The following is a 15,888-nucleotide window of genomic DNA, read 5'->3' on the forward strand; positions in this document are numbered from 1 at the left end:
CAAATGGCCAGTTACTGTTTCCTTCCTGGTGGAGTGAGTATTGATGCGCAGGACAGTGAGAGAACTCCCTGCTCTTTTTCTTCAAGATGTGTTGTGAAATCTTTAGCATCATCTGAACAGACAGATGGGGCTTTGGTTTACCGACTAATCAGAAAGATGGCATCTCCGACACAGCAGCCCTCCTCAGTACAAAGTGAAGTATTGTAGAGTGCTGAAGCAGGCCAAGGGCCTAGTGTTCAATCAGACATCCAAACTAGACCCTAATGTTCAAATATATCCCTATCGCAGAATCAAAGCTCTCTGAAGCCTATAGTTCCCATGTCATTCCCTCTGTTACAGTACGGACTAAGCCCGGGAGTGAGAATCCTCTGAATGCTACAAACTGAGCCAAGGCTGACAAAATATTACGACTATAGGTGCAAATTTATCAGTGGGAAATGCAGTCTGCATTACGTATATCTATAATGTATTAAAATCTTACACTCCTACAAAACCTTACTTCCTATTAATATATTTTGTCACACTTTTGTGTCAATTTTTTTTTAATAGTATTTCTATATCTACATTTATAATAGGAATTATCAATGTAAACTTGTCATGCTGTAATTACACTCTCCCACCAGTGGTGATGCTTTAGTTGTGCATCTCCCAGTTTCTCAGCCTGCATTTTAGAGAGCCCCTACTGGAACTAACTCCACCTCTCTGCTTTCCAAACAACTGTCATCTTTGCCATTTAGTTATAAAATAATATTAAATTAAAATTAAGAACATAAAATGACCTTAAAATGGAGTCTGAGTTACTTCTGGAAATACTCAGCAGGTGAGGCAGCATCTGTGGAGAGAGAAACAGAAGGGTATGGGGAGTGAGGGGGAGAGTGGGATTAGACTCGGCGGGATATTTAAGTTTATGGGGAGTGAGGGGGAGAGTGAGGTTAGACTGTGTGGGATATTAAAGAGTACGGGGAGTGAGGGGGAGAGTGAGGTTAGACTGTGTGGGATATTAAAGAGTATGGGGAGTGAGGGGGAGAGTGAGGTTAGACTGTGTGGTTTATGTGGAGAAAAAAACCAGCATAGACTCGATGGGCTGAATGGTGTGTCTTGCGCTGGAATATTCTGTGATCCATGTACACCGCACACCATTCTAACATTGATTTCACATGCACACAGGCAATCTGTTCACACAATTTGACAGAGTAAATAAGGAGAAACAGTTTCCAGTGGCAGGAGGGTTGGTAACCAGAAGGACACAGATTTAAGATGATTGGCAAAAGAACCAGGGGCGAGATAAAGAGACTTTTTTATTTACACAGTGAGTTGTTGTGATCTGGAACGCGCTGCCTGAAAGGGCGGTGGAAGCAGATTCAATAATAACTTTCAAAAGGGAATTGGATAAATACTTGAAAAAGGAAATTTTACAGGACTGGGGGAAAAAGCAGGGGGCAGTGGGACTAATTGTATATCTCTTTCAAAGAGACAGCTCAGGCATGATGGACTGAATGGCCTCATTCTGTGCTGCAAGACTGTGTGATTCTATACTGAAAATAGATATAATTACGCTGAACCAGTGAGATATTTGCATATCATCTAAAATGCCCCTTTACCTGTTGGAGGAAGACAGTGATTCTTTGTGTAAATGCTAATTTATTTTCAGATTAACTATTCATAGGAGCTCAAATTTGCTCACAGCCCGAGGAGTTCATGTTCTATCTGATGAGTGATGGTGTAATGTCTCAGTCCTGGACACTGCCTGGGAACAAGGGCACATCACATACCCAACTCTGGCAAGATAGCGGGGTGCTCTATACCACTAAAATATCCTCATAAATATTTACATACCCCCTACATTATATATTCTTATTTGAGAAACGTCTGGCCATTAATTCATTATTTTAGCATTTCTATTGCCAAACTTGTCAAAATTGCACACCCAATTTCTTTGACTAACAGTCCGTCCAATGGGGCAGGAATTTTTGGTTGCCATTTTCAGCTAATTATAACAACTTACATTTATATAGTGCCTTTAACGTAATAAAACTTCTCAAGGTGCTTCACAGAAACATTATAAAATAAAGTATGGCACTGAGCCACCAAAGGAAATATTAGGTCAGATGACCAAAAGCTTGGTCAAAGAGGTAGGTTTTGAGGAGTGGCTGAAAGATGAGTGATTAGTGGAGCGTGCTCGGGAGGAACAGGTGACTTTGGGCCTATGGTTCCCAAAGCTCTCCATCATTGGGGGTTTTCCTCACCTCATGTCTGGCTCTGTTATAGACTCATTGATCGAGATTGATCACTGTGATTGGTCAACAATTCCATTATCATTGTATCATGTGACTACCAGGATGGGAGAAGGTAAACTCAATGGACCTCGGTCATTTTACAGCCAGGAATTCTTTTGTTCTGATAAAACGGCCTTGGAAATTACTCCAATAAGCCTCAGTCAGGTGCCTTGAGCTTGAGTTCCATTCTCTTCCTGCAGTATTTATTCAGACCTGGTCCCGCTATTTACAGCTTTCTGAAATGACATTTGACCCTGTGCTTCTCTGTAACCTAAAGAATACACAACCCAAGACCAACTCATCATGTCATCCGCCCACGAGCAATCCCAAAGAAGACCAATTTGTATTATCTTCAAAGATTTACGTAAAGCACACCATACTTTATGTGTGTTTGTTGCATAAAAGATCGATCACATTTTTCTGCCAGGTCCTAATTTCTCAGGAACCAAATTAACAAACATTTTCATACTATGCACTTACCTCCCATCAAATCTCTCACAAACTCCTGTCATATTAGTGAATGCATCTTGAGGAATTCCATTCGACACACACTAGTCTATGTTCAATGTTTGCATCTATAATACTATGGTGAGCCTGTAACTCTGTTGCTTGGTTCATGCTAACCACATGACACCAAAGACCAATCAGATCCCCATAAATATCATACACTGTAGCCATATTGGATGTTCATCAAAAGAAAAGAAAAATCAGTAGCCAGAGTCATAGAGTTATACAGCACAGAAACAGGCCCTTCGGCCCATCGTGTCTGTGCTGGCCATCAAGCACCTAACTATTCTAATCCCATTTTCCAATATTTGGCCCGTAGCCTTGTATGCTATGGCATTTCAAGTGCTCATCTAAATACTTCTTAAATATTGTGAGGGTTCCTGCCTCTACCACCCCTTCAGGCAGTGCATTCCAGATTCCAACCACCCTCTGAGTGAACATTTTCTTCCTCAATTCCCCTCTAAACCTCCTGCACCTTACCTTAAATCTATGCCCCCTGGTTATTGACCCCTCCGCTAGGGGAAAAAGTTTCTTCCTATCTAACCTATCAATGCCCCTCTTAATTTTGTATATTTCAATCATGTCCCCCCTCAGCCTTCTCTGCTCTAAGGAAAACAACCCTAGACTTTTCAGTCTGTCTGCATAGACAGCCCAGGCAACATCCTGATGAATCTCCTCTGCACCCTCTCCAGTGCAATCACATCCTTCCTATAGTGTGGTGACCAGAACTGTACACAGTACTCCAGCTGTGGCCTAATTGGCGTTTTATACAACTCCATCATAACCTCCCAGCTCTTATATTCTATGCCTCGGCTAATAAAGGCAAGTATCCCATATGCCTTCCTAACCACCTTATCTACCTGTGCTGCTGCCTTCAGTGATCTATGGGCAAGTACACCAAGGTCCCTCTGACCCTCTGTACTTCCTAGGATCCTACCATCCATTGTATATTCCCTTGCCTTATTAGTCCTCCCAAAATGCATCACCTCACACTTCTCAGGATTAAATTCCATTTGCCACTGCTCCACCCATCTTACCAGCCCATCTATATCATTCTGTAATCTAAGGCTTTCCTCCTCACTATTTACGACACCACCAATTTTCATGTCATCTGCGAACATACTCATCATGCCTCCTATATTTACACCTAAATCATTAATGTACACTACAAACAGCAAGGGTCCCAGTACAGATCCCTGTGGTACACCACTGGTCACAGGCTTCCACTCGCAAAAAGAACCCTCGACCATCACCCTCTGCCTCCTGCCACTAAGCCAATTTTGGATCCAATTTGTCAAATTGCCCTGGATCCCATGGGCTCTCACCTTCTTAACCAATCTCCCATGCGGGACCTTATCAAAAGCCTTACTGAAGTCCATGTAGACTACATCAACTGCTTTACCCTCATCTACACATCTAGTCACTGCCTCGAAAAATTCAATCAAGTTAGTTAGACACAATCTCCCCCTGACAAAGCCATGCTGACTATCACTGATTAATCCCTGCCTCTCCAAGTGGAGATTAATCCTGTCTCTCAGAATTTTTTCCAATAGTTTCCCAACCACTGATGTTAGACTCACTGACCTGTAATTACCTTGTTTATCCCTGCTACCCTTCTTGAATAATGGTACCACATTCGCTGTCCTCCAGTCCTCTGGCACCTCTCCTGTGGCCAGAGAGGATTTGAAAATTTGTGTCAGAGCCCCTGCTATCTCCTCCCTTGCCTCACATAACAGCCTGGGATACATCTCATCTGGGCCTGCGGATTTATCCACTTTTAAGCCCGCTAATACAGCTAATACCTCCTCCCTTTCAATGCTAATATGTTCAAGTATATCACAATCCCCCTCCCTGATCTCTACACCTACATCATCCTTCTCCATAGTGAACACAGATGAAAAGTAATCATTTAAAACCTCACCTATTTCCTCCGGCTCCACACACAGATTGCCACTTTGGTCCCTAATGGGCCCTACTCTTTCCCTGGTTAACTTCTTGCCCTTAATATACTTATAAAACGCCTTAGGATTTTCCTTTATCTTGCCCACCAGTGTTTTTTCATGTCCCCTCTTCTCTCTCCTAATTACTTTTTTACGTATCCCCCTACACTTTCTATACTTCTCTAGTGCCTCCACTGTTTCCAGCACACTGAATCTGCCATAAGCCTCCTTTATTTTCTTGATTGAATCCTCTATATGCCTTGACATCCAGGGTTCCCTGGAGTTGTTGCTCCTACCCTTCACCTTAACAGGTACATGTTGGCCCTGAACTCTCACTATTTTCTATTTGAATGACTCCCACTGGTCTGATGTAGACTTTCCTACAAGTAGCTGCTCCCAGTCCACTTTGGCCAGATCCTGTTTTATAAAATTGAAATCAGCCTTCCCCCAATTCAGTACCTTTATTTCCGGTCCCTCTTTGTCCTTTTCCATAACTACCTTAAATCTTACAGAGTTATGGTCACTATCCTCGAAATGCTCCCCCACTGACACTTCTACCACTTGTCCAGCTTCATTCCCTAAGATTAGGTCCAGTACTGCCCCTTCTCTTGTAGAACATTCTACGTACTGGCTCAAAAAGCTCTCCTGGATGCACTTTAAGAATTTCGCCTCCTTTTAAGCCTTTTGCACTAAGACTATCCCAGTTAATATTGGGGAAGTTGAAATCCCCTACTATTATTACCCTATTATTTTTACACCTCTCAGAGATTTGCCTACATATCTGCTCCTCTATCTCTTCCTGACTGTTTGGAGGCCTGTAGTACACTCCCAGCCAAGTGATTGCCCCCTTTTTGTTTTTAAGTTCCACCCATATGGCCTCATTTGAGGAACTGAAGAAAAGATTTAATCAGAGTCTCAAAGACTCCTGACTTTATTAATTCCTTTACTGAAACATGTGGTTGACAGAATGAGCAGCCATCACAGATTTTTCTTTAATTCATTCACAGTATGTAGGTGTCACCAGCAAGGTCACATTTATTGTCCACCCTAACTACCCTTGGGAAGGTGGTGCTAAAAGCCACCTTCTTGAATGGAACTGAGCAGCTTGCAAGGCCATTTCAGAGGGCAGTTGAGAGTCAACCACATTGCTGTGGGTCTGGAGTCACATGTAGGCCAGACCAGGTAAGGACAGCAGATTTCCTTCCCGAAAGGACATTAGTGAATCAGGTAGGTTTTTAACAACAATCCAGTAGTTTCATGATCACCATTAATAAGACTAGCTTTTTGCTCCAGATTTATTTAATTGAATTTAAATTCCCCAACTGCTCTGATGGGATTGGATCTCGGGGTGGCAAATTTCTAGTCCTTCAACACAACCACTACACGACTGTACCCCAGACACCACAGCCCAGCTAAACTGTTAACAAGTGAATGGCAAGTGAAGTTTGAACACAGCTGTGGAGAGGAGTAACTCTACACTACAGTCACACCAGTGGAGGGCAGAGCATAGAATGAGCTCGCGGAGGAAGAAGTCAAAATTGGAAGTGGAGGAACTGAATTGGCAGACAGCAAGGACTCCACTGCGGAAAGTCAAAAGGCCAATTTATACAGGGCTATCAAGCAGCGATTAATTTTTGAAATAGTGGAAACTACACCTTTTGTGGAGCTGCCATTTTGAACAAGAGTCCTGGCCTGAAGCAAAGATGTGGAGGGTTTACAACCTGTTAGCACAGGTGATGTGGAGTGGTCAGTGTACCACTCAATTGTACCAACTTAATCAGGTCAATGTAATTTTGCAGTTAACCAGTTCAATCCCACTCTGCTCTCCCAACAGCCCTGAATTTGAACAATTTCCCCAAAACTGAAGACTTTGTTTTTTTCTGTTATAGGAGTTGGGAGATAAGCAAAATGCAATTTACTTTTTCCTCCACTGCTCTATCAAGATGGTTAAGTGCTTCATTTTACTTGGCTGGCAGATAATTTACAGTTTAAATCCTTCCATCAAAATACAATAAGGGGCTTATTCTCTGACAGAGAAGACGGAAGAGCACAAATTAAGCAGCTTAGACATACCCAACTAAATGTCCTGAATTTAGATTTGTGGAAATCATAATACATTAAACTTAATAGAAGCAGATATCTATTGGTGCAAAATATTCAGCATTTTAATATTTATGGGACTTTGCATCACTTACTGGAATGCTTCTGGTTATGCAAATATGAGAAAATCTAGACTGCAAAAATGTCACATGCCCCATCAATCTAAGTTCCCCTTCAAGTCATTCAGCATCCTGCCTTCAAAACATATCAAAGACCCTTCACCGTCGCTGGGTCAAAACCCTGGAACTGTCTCCCTAACTGTTTGCCAGCGACATCCGCATTTCAAGAGTGAATGAGTTAAAAAAAGATCTTTAGGGTACATGACCTATTAAAAAAAATTGAAGGATGAGAGACAATTTTGACTGAATTAAAAGTGCTTCAAAAGTCATTGAAATTTGTTAAACTCTGCAGTCTGAGCAGTGAGTCGAACCCAGAGATCTGGACAGCACTGACACTGTGACTCTCTCACTCTCACCTGCACCTCCAATAGGTGAGGGTCTCACCTGAGTGGAAAAAAAAACTCACTGATTAAGCCTCACAGAGATGGGTCTTTTCATAGAATCATAGAATACTACAACACAGAAGGAGGCCATTCGACCCATCGAGTCTGTGCTGGCTCTTCCAAAGAACATTCCAGTTTGTCCCACCCCTTCATTCTTTCCCATATCCCATTTCCTCCTTCAAGTATTTATTCAATTCCCTTTCGAAGGTCACTATTGAATATCTGTATCCACCTCTTGTTGCCTAATGAAGTTTTTCCTCATGTCTCCTCTGGTTCTTTTGCCAATCACCTTATATCTGCAGCCTCTTGTTTTTAACCTTTCAGCCATTGGAAACAGTTTCTCCTTATTTATTTTGAGTTGACGTACAGTTAAAATTCATAAACATTGTTTTACAATCAATACAATGGCCTGTTTAAGATTACAGCAAATCGATTTATTATGACTAGTAAATCTCCCAATACCACATTCTGAGCATAAAATATCAAACAAGCTTTCCTGACCTACATTCCCTCTGCTAAATGATTTACAATATTCTCTGATCTGAGTCATAAGGGTCAAATTATATTTGGAGAATATGGGATTACAATGTCATACAGACTGAGGTCCTGTAGCATCGTGGAATCTTCGAGTACAGCAGTTGTGTCCGATAGCTTCAGCTTGAGTGAATAGCTGGGCACCAAGTATGAGGGATGCAAGAGGAGGCAAGAGTGTTTGGACGGAGTGGAACAGGATGGTTTCAGTTTTGTTGATGCTGCTAAGTTGGAGAAGCTTTTTGATGCATTATGAATAACAACTGCTTGATGTGGTAGCAGAGCGTGACACAAAAAAAAGGCAGGTTAATGTCAACACCACCAACAGGTTACTGGCTTCCCAATGTGAGTTATCTCAGTATGTGGAAATGTAAATGGAGCTGGTAACCTCCTCAGAGCAACAGAACGAAAGCAGCTTAGCTCCCCGAGCAGTCCAACACGGCAACGTTAGAGAAAATTCTCATCCAACCCTCTCAGTCACATGATGTGGGAGAGGTAACTTCAATAAAGGCTTGCACCGACTAACAGAGTGAATGTTCAGCAGGATGAGGAAGTCTTTTCCACCAGGAATGGTCATTGAGGGAGTGAGTGATGGGGGACAGAGGGCATGAGTGACCAAATGACCAGGGAGTAAGAGACCAAGTGACCAATGGAGTGAGTGACTGATGGATTGGGGAGTGGGTAACTGAGTGACTGAGTGACCGAGTGATGAGCAAATGAGTGACCAAGCAAGTGAGTGACTGAGTGACCAAGGGAGTGAAAGTATCTGGATTGACTGTCTGTGGATTGTCTACTAGTTAGAGTGGTTAGTTAGATAGGGTTAGAGGTAAGAGTGAGTTAGAGTGTAGCTAGAGGGCGCAGTCAAACATGACTGAACATTAGCACAACAACACCATCTGATTAGTTGAGAAGGATTACATAGAGTATGACTGCGATGAACAGACCGAGGCTTCTAGACAAATGAATATTCAGGGGAGTGAGAGAGTCATTCACATCAGGAGCTGTGACTGAGGGAGTTGGGACCATCTCCTAGTATTTTATCAGTGAATATTTCATCCAAACATATTTACAGCCAATCAACTGGTGCCAGATATCTACAACGTTAAACTCATCAGATAGTGTTTTCACAATGATGGAGGGAGATGAGCACATCCCTATATCCTAACTCTTACACTGCCAATGTCCAATCAGGTAACTACAGTATCAAGACCCAAGACATAACAACAACAACTGGCATTTATATAGCGGCTTTAATACAGTAGAATGTCCCAAGGTGCTTGACAGAATTGTTATCAAACAACATTTGACACTGAGCCACAGAAGGTGATATTAGAACAGGTGAAAAAAAGCTTGGCCAAAGAGTTGGGCTTTAATGAGCATCTTAGAGGACGAGAGAGGTTTAAAGGAGAGAATTCCAGAGCTTAGGGCCCAGGCATTGAAGGAATGACTACCAATTGTGCAGCGATTAAAACCGGGGGATACAGGCAGCAGAGTTTCAGATGAGCTGAAGTTTATGAAGGGTAGAAAGTGGGTGGCCGGTCAGGAGAACATTGGAGTAGTCGAGTCTGGAGGTAACAGGACATAGATGAGAGTTTTAGCAGCGGATGAACTGAGGCGGGGGAGATGTGTGATATGGAAGTAGGTGGTCTTAATGATGGAGTAGATAACCATGAACACTCAATAAATTGTCCAACTGAAAGGAGAATTTCAGCACCATCTTTTCCAGTGCAACAGCAGCAGTGAGGAGAGTCTAGAGGGTGTTTCAATTTAATGCATTAGACATGAATTCAAAGGTTCCCACCCTCACCTGTTCTGGTGACCACATCGACAGGCGAGAGCTTCTGGTCGAAATGAAGGACAATTGTCTTTGGAGCCACAACAGTTCTTTCTGTGATTGTCTCAGCAGGTGTTCGATGTCTGCTGGCCGATGATCCACTGATCTGTCCTACGGCACAGGAGAGTTACTCAGCTGGGATGTTCTCCTGATCACCAATGTTTCACTACAACACAAGGAGGTCAGGACACTGGCTATTTCGGCTCTCAGATTCATGAAGTAAATTTGGATTCACACCAGAGACTAAACAGAATTGAGTGAAATAATCATTTTCAGCATTGTGTGACTCCTCAGCACTTGATGTCCTGTGACCCCTCAGGTCAGTGACCGGTGACCCCTCAGGTCAGTGTCCGGTGACCCCTCAGGTCAGTGTCCGGTGACCCCTCAGGTCAGTGACCGGTGACCCCTCAGGTCAGTGTCCGGTGACCCCTCAGGTCAGTGTCCAGTGACTCCTCAGCACTCACTGTTTGGTAACCTGTCACTGACGTTCTAATGTGTACATTTATATAAAATACATGTTCCCCATCAACGTTTTTCATTATAGTTCCCTAGCTCCAAATTTAAAATGGGAATTGCCTCTGTAAACATGTCATGTTGAACTTACACCTTCCTGCCTGGTGGAGGAGCTGCAACAGCATCACTGGTGGGAGGGTGTCATTACAGCATGACTTGTTTACATAGGAAGTTTCCATTCTGAATGTAAACGGCACTTAAAAGTAGAAAAATAACAATGCGTGTCATTAGCGTGGAGACTGGATTCCATCTGTGCATCCTGGACTAATTATACACCCGCCTGCTAAACCCCACCTACCAAAACCCCACTCGCTAAAACCCAACTCGCTAAAACCCCACCTACCAAAACCCCACTCACTAAAACCCCATTCGCTAAAACTCCACCCACTAAACCCACCCGCTAAAACCCCACTCGCTAAACCCCACCCGCTAAAACCCCACCCGCTAAAACCCCACTCTCTAAAACCCCACTCGCTGAAATCCCACTCGCTGAAATCCCACCCGCTAAAACCCCACTCGCTAAAACCCCACTCGCTAAACCCCACCCGCTAAAACCCACCCACTAAAACCCCACCCGCTAAAACCCACCCACTAAAACCCCACTCGCTGAAATCCCACTCGCTGAAATCCCACCCGCTAAAACCCCACCCGCTAAAACCCCACTCGCTAAAACCCCACCCGCTAAAACCCCACTCGCTAAACCCCACCCGCTAAAACCCACCCACTAAAACCCCACCCGCTAAAACCCACCCACTAAAACCCCACTCGCTAAACCCCACCCGCTAAAACCCCACTCTCTAAAACCCCACTCGCTGAAATCCCACCCGCTAAAACCCCACTCGCTCAAACCCCACCCGCTAAAACCCCACTCGCTAAACCCCACCCGCTAAAACCCACCCACTAAAACCCCACTCGCTAAAACCCACCCACTAAAACCCCACCCGCTAAAACCCCAACCGCTAAAACCCCACTCGCTAAAACCCCACCCGCTAAACCCCACTCGCTAAACCACACCCGCTAAACCACACCCACTAAAACCCACCCACTAAAACCCCACTCGCTAAAATCCCACTCGCTAAAACCCCACTCGCTAAACCCCACCCGCTAAAACCCACCCACTAAAACCCCACTCGCTAAAACCCCACCCAATAAAACCCCACCCGCTAAAACCCACCCGCTAAACACCACCCGCTAAAACCCCACTTGCTAAAACCCCACTTGCTAAAACCCCACTTGCTAAAACCCACCCACTAAACCTCCACTCGCTAAACACCACCCGCTAAATCCCCACTCGCTAAACCCCACCCACTAAATCCCCACCCACTAAAACTCCACCCACTAAAACGCCACCCACTAAACACCACTCGCTAAAACCCCACTCGCTAAAACCCCACCCACTAAAACCCCACCCGCTAAAACCCCACTCACTAAAACCCCACCCGCTAAAACCCCACCCGCTAAAACCCCACCCGCTAAAACCCCACTCGCTAAAACCCCACTCGCTAAAACCCCACTCGCTAAAACCCCACTCCCTAAAACCCCACCCGCTAAAACCCCACTTGCTAAAACCCCACTCGCTAAAACCCCACTCGCTAAAACACCACTCCCTAAAACCCCACCCGCTAAAACCCCACCCGCTAAATCCCCACTTGCTAAAATCCCACTCACTAAACCTCACTTGCTAAATCCCCACTTGCTAAAATCCCACTCACTAAACCCCACTTGCTAAAACCCCACTTGCTAAATCCCCACTCGATATACCCCACCCACTAAAACCCCACCCACTAAAACCCCACCCGCTAAAACCCACTCGCTAAAACCACACTTGCTAAAACCCCACCCACTAAAACCCCACCCGCTAAAACCCACTCGCTAAACCCCACCCACTAAACCCCACCCGCTAAACCCCACTTGCTAAAACCACACTTGCTAAAACCCCACCCACTAAAACCCCACCCACTAAAACCCCACCCGCTAAAACCCACTCGCTAAACCCCACCCACTAAAACCCCACCCGCTAAACCCCACCCGCTAAAATCCCACTCGCTAAACCTCATCCACTAAAACCCCACCCACTAAAACCCCACCCACTAAAACCCCACTCGCTAAAACCCCACTCGTTAAACCCCACCCGCCAAAAACCCCACTCGCTAAAACCCCACTCGCTATACCCCACCCACTAAAATCCCACCCACTAAAACCCCACCCACTAAACCCCACCCACTAAACCCCACCCACTAAACCCCACCCACTAAACCCCACCCACTAAAACCCCACCCGCTAAACCCCACCCACTAAACCCCACTCACTAAAACCCCACCCACTAAACCCCACCCTCTAAAACCCCACCCGCTAAAACCCACCCGCTAAACCCCACTTGCTAAACCCCACCCACTAAAACCCCACTCGCTAAACCCCACCCACTAAAACCCCACTCGCTAAACCCCACTCGTTAAACCCCACCCGCTAAAACCCCACTCGCTAAACCCCACTCGTTAAACCCCACCCGCTAAAACCCCACTCGTTAAACCCCACCCGCTAAACTCCGCTTTACTGAAAACCACAATCCTTATGCAGAGCCACAGAATTTGGTGATAATTTAACACATGTGTTACCTTCAGGTAGCCCAACTTGGTTTTCAGCTCACGACACTCATCGTGCAACAGCTTGACCTCGAAATCCCTAATGGTGCCCGTTGCCTGGTCAAGAGGCTCGACCGGGGTGTGGGCCCCATTGACAGTGCGGACCCTGTGCCGGGCAATGAGTGTTGTGCTCATGGGCACCGATGGGCTGTTGCTCTGTGATAGAGATAAGAAACCCGGATACAGATTACAGAGCAAGGACTCTTTGCTTCAGTTACGCAGCAACTCAGTGGCATCAATTTTAACCCCTTCCGTCCCACTGGATTGGCACAGTGTGGGGGTGCAGTTACAAATTGCCCACTGGACATTCTGTTTCTGCCACACAAATACCAACAGAGCTGCCTGAGTTAGAAATTATTTTCCCTTGCCCAAAATGATTTTGGTGAAACAGAATGAACATCTTAAGGTAAAAAGAATCATAGAATGGGTTACATCACAGAATGAGACCATTCGGCCCATCGTGTTCATGCCGGATGGTACATTTGGGAGGAGGTTATCCTGACGCACAAACACAGTCTGTCTTAATCGATCACTTACTCCCGGGTGAAATTCCTCTCAAGGGCAGTGCATGTCTAATATTAACAGCCTGCCATTGAACCATGGTCACAGGCAACTTCTGAATTGTGCAATTTCCTTCGCAGTTTGTTAATTGCAGTGAAACTACAAGAGAAATTCTCCTGTTAAAAGAGCAAAATCCACCTACTGTGGCCAGGGCCTGATTAATGGGAAGCATCAGGCACCAGGCAGTCTGTGCTGCCCTCTGCTGAACAACCAGTGCTGCTGCTGCACTGGCAGAGACAAAGCAATTCTTCCCCAAAGCCAACCAAACAACCTGCATTTCTATAGCAACTTTCATGGCCTTCGCACGTCCCAAAGTGCTTGACAACCAATTGAGTTTTTTGACGTGTGCTCACTGTTGTAATGTAGGAACTTGTGCACAGCAAGATCCCACAGCATGATACTGACCAGACAATCTGTTTTTTAGTCGTGTCGTCTGAGTAATAAATACTGGCTCGGACACCAGGGAGAAATCACCTGCTCATCTTCAAATAGTGACGTGGGATCTTTTACATCCAATTCAGTTTGAGACAGATTCCTACCTGTTGGGATGGAGAGGTCAGGGACCTATTTCAGTGTCCGTGTCTTGGCACCAAAATAAGCTTACCACCTCATGCCAGCCATGGCTTAGTGGGTAGCAGTCTTACCTCTGAGACAGAAGTTTGTGGGTTCAAGCCCCACTCCAGAGCCTTGAGCACAAAATCTAGGCTAATACTTCCATTGCATCTCTCAGGGAGTGCCACACTGTCAGAGGGTCAGTAGTAAGGGGGTGCTGCACTGTTGGAGGGTCAGTACTGAGAGAGTGCTGCACTGTCAGAGGGTCAGTACTGAGGGAGTGCTGCACTGTCAGAGGGTCAGTACTGAGGGAGTGCTGCACTGTCAGAAGGTCAGTACTAAGGGAGTGCTGCACTGTCAGAGGGTCAGTAGTAAGGGAGTGCTGCACGGTTGGAGGGTCAGTACTGAGGGAGTGCTGCACTGTTGGAGGGTCAGTACTGAGAGAGTGCTGTACTGTCGGAGGGTCAGTACTGAGGGAGTGCTGCACTGTCAGAGGGTCAGTCCTGAGGGAGTGCTGCACTGTCGGAGGGTCAGTACTGAGAGAGTGCTGCACTGTCGGAGGGTCAGTACTGAGGGAGTGCTGCACTGTCAGAGGGTCAGTACTGAGGGAGTGCTGCAGTGGCGGAGGGTCAGTACTGAGGGAGTGCTGCACTGTCAGAGGGGCAGTACTGAGGGAGTGCTGCACTGTCAGAGGGTCAGTAGTAAGGGAGTGCTGCACTGTCAGAGGGTCAGTAGTAAGGGAGTGCTGCACTGTCAGAGGGTCAGTAGTAAGGGAGTGCTGCACGGTTGGAAGGTCAGTACTGAGGGAGTGCTGCACGGTTGGAGGGTCAGTACTGAGGCAGTGCTGCACTGTCACAGGGTCAGTACTGAGGGAGTGCTGCACTGTCAGAGGGTCAGTACTGAGGGAGTGCTACACTGTTGGAGGATCAGTACTGAGAGAGTGCTGCAATGTCAGAGGGTCAGTACTGAGGGAGTGCTGCACTGTCGGAGGGGCAGTACTGAGGGAGTGCTACACTGTTGGAGGGTCAGTACTGATGGAGTGCTGCACTGTCAGAGGGTCAGTACTGAGGGAGTGCTGCACTGTCGGAGGGGCAGTACTGAGGGAGTGCTGCACTGTCGGAGGGTTAGTACTGAGGGAGTGCTGCACTGTTGGAGGGTCTGTACTGAGGGAGTGCTACACTGTTGGAGGATCAGTACTGAGGGAGTGCTGCACTGTCGGAGGGGCAGTACTGAGGGAATGCTGCACTGTCAGAGGGGGAGTGCTGCACTGGCCAAGGGTCAGTACTGAGGGAATGCTACACTGTTGGAGGATCAGTACTGAGGGAGTGCTGCACTGTTGGAGGGGCAGTACTGAGGGAATGCTGCACTGTCAGAGGGGGAGTGCTGCACTGGCCAAGGGTCAGTACTGAGGGAGTGCTGCACTGGCCAAGGGTCAGTACTGAGGGAGTGCTGCACTGTCAGAGGGGCAGTGCTGAGGGAGTGCTGCACTGGCCAAGGGTCATTACTGAGGGAGTGCTGCACTGTCAGAGGGGCAGTACTGAGGGAGTGCTGCACTGTCAGAGGGGCAGTACTGAGGGAGTGCTGCACTGGCCAAGGGCCATTACTGAGGGAGTGCTACACTGTTGGAGGATCAGTACTGAACGAGTTCTGCACTGGCAGAAGGGCAATACTGAGGGAGTGCTGCACTGTCAGAGGGGCAGTACTGAGGGAGTGCTGCACTGGCCAAGGGCCATTACTGAGGGAGTGCTACACTGTTGGAGAATCAGTACTGAACGAGTGCTGCACTGTCAGAGGGGCAGTACTGAGGGAGTGCTGCACTGTCAGAGGGGCAGTACTGAAGGAGTGCTGCACTGTCAGAGGGGCAGTACTGAAGGAGTGCTACACTGTTGGAGGTGCTGCCTTTTGGATGAGATCTTAAACTGAGACTCTG

At 46.3% G+C, this 15,888-nt stretch overlaps 1 protein-coding gene across 6 annotated transcripts in view; it reads right to left on the reverse strand.

The window, feature by feature from the left end:
• Window positions 1–9,744, reverse strand: part of rimbp2b (RIMS binding protein 2b) — a 480,114-nt gene extending 470,370 nt beyond the window's left edge. For all 6 annotated transcript variants that reach the window (XM_068054578.1, XM_068054577.1, XM_068054576.1 and 3 more), the window contains exon 1: window positions 9,664–9,744. In XM_068054578.1, coding sequence (XP_067910679.1) covers window positions 9,664–9,681 — 18 coding nt within the window. In that variant the 5' untranslated portion in view covers window positions 9,682–9,744. The remainder of the gene's footprint in view (window positions 1–9,663) is intronic.
• Window positions 9,745–15,888: the final 6,144 nt, after the last annotated feature.

This window comes from Heterodontus francisci, chromosome 23, assembly GCF_036365525.1.
Source record: "Heterodontus francisci isolate sHetFra1 chromosome 23, sHetFra1.hap1, whole genome shotgun sequence".
In the NCBI taxonomy this organism is placed as follows: Eukaryota; Metazoa; Chordata; class Chondrichthyes; order Heterodontiformes; family Heterodontidae; genus Heterodontus; species Heterodontus francisci.